The sequence below is a fragment of the Alexandromys fortis genome, unplaced genomic scaffold (genome assembly GCF_014885135.2).
Source record: "Alexandromys fortis isolate MF-2015 unplaced genomic scaffold, M_Fortis_MF-2015_v1.1 scaffold_3378, whole genome shotgun sequence".
NCBI classification, from domain to species: domain Eukaryota; kingdom Metazoa; phylum Chordata; class Mammalia; order Rodentia; family Cricetidae; genus Alexandromys; species Alexandromys fortis.
Window position 1 is genome coordinate 1 of NW_026071238.1, and position 2887 is coordinate 2887.

Here is a 2887-nt window from a genome sequence, read left to right on the forward strand (position 1 = left end):
GGTTGCAGTTGTGAGCTGCCATATGGGTGCTGAGAATTGAACCTGAACCCGCAGGAGCAGCAGCTAGCGAACCACTCAGCCATCTCTCCAGTCCTGGAGCCTTCTGGTCTGTACATGGGATTTCTTTGTTTGCCTGTGAATGAGTTGTTCGCCACGTCTTTCCCAATGAGGAAAATGGGCTGCTGTGTGTCCACCCAGGCATACCCTGAGAAATGGGCCCAGTGACCTCTTCTTTAATTCCAATTATGTGTCCACAGACTAGAATTAAACCAGAAAAGGGCCATGCAGAGGTCTCTAAGCAGCTCAGATACCGGGTTGTGTGGCACTTTCTGTCCTTGACCTTCCTTTCCCTCCAACCTTGTTGAGGGACCTTATCCTACAGCCCTTGAATCCACCCTGTGGGCACAGTAGGACACAGACACAAGTCCCAGGGTTAGACTTTATTGGATACAGTGAAGGCTGAATGGGGCCTTGGGTGCTTCTGGTCTTCAACCAGGGGAGAGCAGACTCCACAAGGGGTTTCCAGGGTTCAGGGCAGGAGAACACACTTGGCCTCCGGCCAGCCAGCCCTTCAAGGTGTTGCTGTGGCTTCCTAAGGTCTGAGAAGTCCTGGTAGGGAGGGTGGGGTTTGGAGAGGGTGTTCCATAGGGTCTCCGCTGCTCTGGAATTAAGATGGTAACTTTTGGAGAATAGATTCTGGAGGCACAGACCTCTTTGGGGCTGTAGACAATCTGGGCCTTGGGGAGGCAGTGACCCTTCTTGGTGCCTGAGCTGGAGGCACGGAACATTGGCTGGATTTTAGTGATTGGAGGCCTGCAAACTTGAGGGGCCCGGCCTGGGAGAGTGTGTCCATAACTTGAGCTTCTGGGGTCTGGGTTGTAGGCGGTTGCCTCAGGACGACCTCTCCTTGAGGACTTGCTTCCTGCCGTTTTTTTGGTGGTAGCAGATGCAAGGCTCTGGCCTGGCCCAGAGGCAAGCGGAGGCCGAAGCCAATACCAATGCGGAGAGGCCCAGACTCCTGGCCCTGAGCACAGGGCAGTAGTTGAGGGAAGGCAAGCAGCCTTGTTTCCGTCTTGTACTTGGGGGTGGGGCAAGACTGGGTGCGGGGCTGGAGGCACTGTAGACAAATGGGGTACTCCACGACTGGGGCCTGGCTGGGTGTGGATGTGCCGAGACACAGGTGCTGCCAAAACAGTAGCTTGAGATCTCTTGCAATTCTGCGGCGCCCCACACGGTCGGCTAGGGCTTGGGCGAGGGCCATTGGTTCCTTGAACTCTGCAGGGTCCACCTTGCTTACCTTGCATCCCCCTGCCACCCCAGGGGACCTGGTGTTTTTGGATTGAGGACACTGCCGTGTTTGTTTGTTACTGGAAATCCCTCCAGAAGGGGGGTTGGGGCTGGGGGATGTGGCCGTGGAACTATGGATGCCCTGGAGGTGGGGAGGAGACTGGCAAGAGGGAGGAGAGGAATTTTGTACCTGGGAAAGAGGAGGGGAGGCGAGGGGAGGGGATGAGTGTCTTGAAGGAGGATGAGGGTAGTTCTGGTGAAAGAAAGTGGGGGAACTCGGGAGGGAGGAGGAGAATGGGAGGGGAGCAAAGTCAGAATTTGGGTCTGAAGAGTAGCAGTGAGGCCCAGGAGAGTGGGGCTGTGGCGGAGAAGAGAAGGAAAAATAGGCTGGCCTGTGAGATGGCAAAGGTAGGTGAGGAGGAGGGAGGGACTGATGGGGGGCGAGAGATGCTAAGTTGGATGGAGGGGAGTCAGCAAACTGTGAGAGGACCTGAGGGGGACACCCTGGGGGCACTGTGTTCGGTAGCAGCACCTGGTCCTTGTTTTGAGGCAACATCGCCTTGAATCCAGGAAAAAAGTGGGCGGGGCCACAAGACTAATTAGAGACCTTCCTAGTTGGTGACTGCCTTCTGCCACAGCAGTGTGGCCGCTGCCTAGTTTCGCTGCAGACGTCAGCAGCAGGCCAACGGGACACGAAGCCTCTTCTGCTTGTCTCTCTCGTGCTCAGTCCGGAGCCTGCATCTAAGCTTGGCTCTTCACTTTTTCTTAGCCATTCGCTAGAGATGTACGGAAATGGGGAGTTAGGGTTGCCCCTTGAGAGGAAGACCCAGTCTGGAAGACCTGCAGAGAAAAAGACAGAGATCAGGATGTTGGAACAATCGGTCCACTTCTGGACTCACTCTGCTCCAGGCACTCAGTTCCAGTGTGAACTTATCACAACCCTAGATGTGAGGTCTTCGGGTGTAGTTCAACTGGTAGAGCCAGCGCTTGCCTAGCATGCATGAAGTCCTGGGGTTGATCTCCAAGAGCACATAAACATGGCATGCTGGCTAAAGCTTGTATCCCCAGCAGGGACACAAGGAAATCAAGGCCAACCTGGGTTACAGGCATCTGTCTCAACATAACAGCAAAGACACTAGCTGTTTGTCACCTTTGAGGTCAGAAAACCTGGCGGATGCTCTAGAGAAGGGTAAAGCAGCGGAGCAGATCAGAAGGATGGAGATGGGAAAGGAATGGAGATAATGGGCAGTTTTACCAATGTGGATTCCCTTCTGCTGTTTCCAAGACACTCTTCCTCAAAAAGGGAAGAGAAAGCAGAGTCACAAAACAGTCTCCTCTGCCTCCAGCCTCTGACCCCCTACACAGACTCTTACCCTGAATTCCACTCCTAGTGGTGCCTCAAGGCCTCTGTCAGGCAGAGCTCTTCTGTGGTGCAGGGTTTTGTCCCTCTATCCCTGACACACAGATTTTGTCAGCATCCTGACTTCCTGGCATGCTGGCTCCCCTGGCCACTTGTCACCCTTCACAGTGGTGTCCCTCTCACTCAACCTGGCCTTGACCGAGGTGATTGTCAGACCCACTGGCAGCAACAGTAGGGTCA

General features: G+C 54.7%; 1 protein-coding gene across 1 annotated transcript; it reads right to left on the reverse strand.

Moving 5' to 3' along the window:
- Positions 1-13: 13 nt before the first annotated feature.
- Prr30 (proline rich 30) lies at positions 14-2867 on the reverse strand. Its single transcript, XM_050133893.1, has one exon. The coding sequence runs from the start codon at positions 1841-1843 to the stop codon at positions 668-670; it is 1176 nt and encodes a 391-aa protein (XP_049989850.1). The 5' UTR covers positions 1844-2867; the 3' UTR covers positions 14-667.
- Positions 2868-2887: the final 20 nt, after the last annotated feature.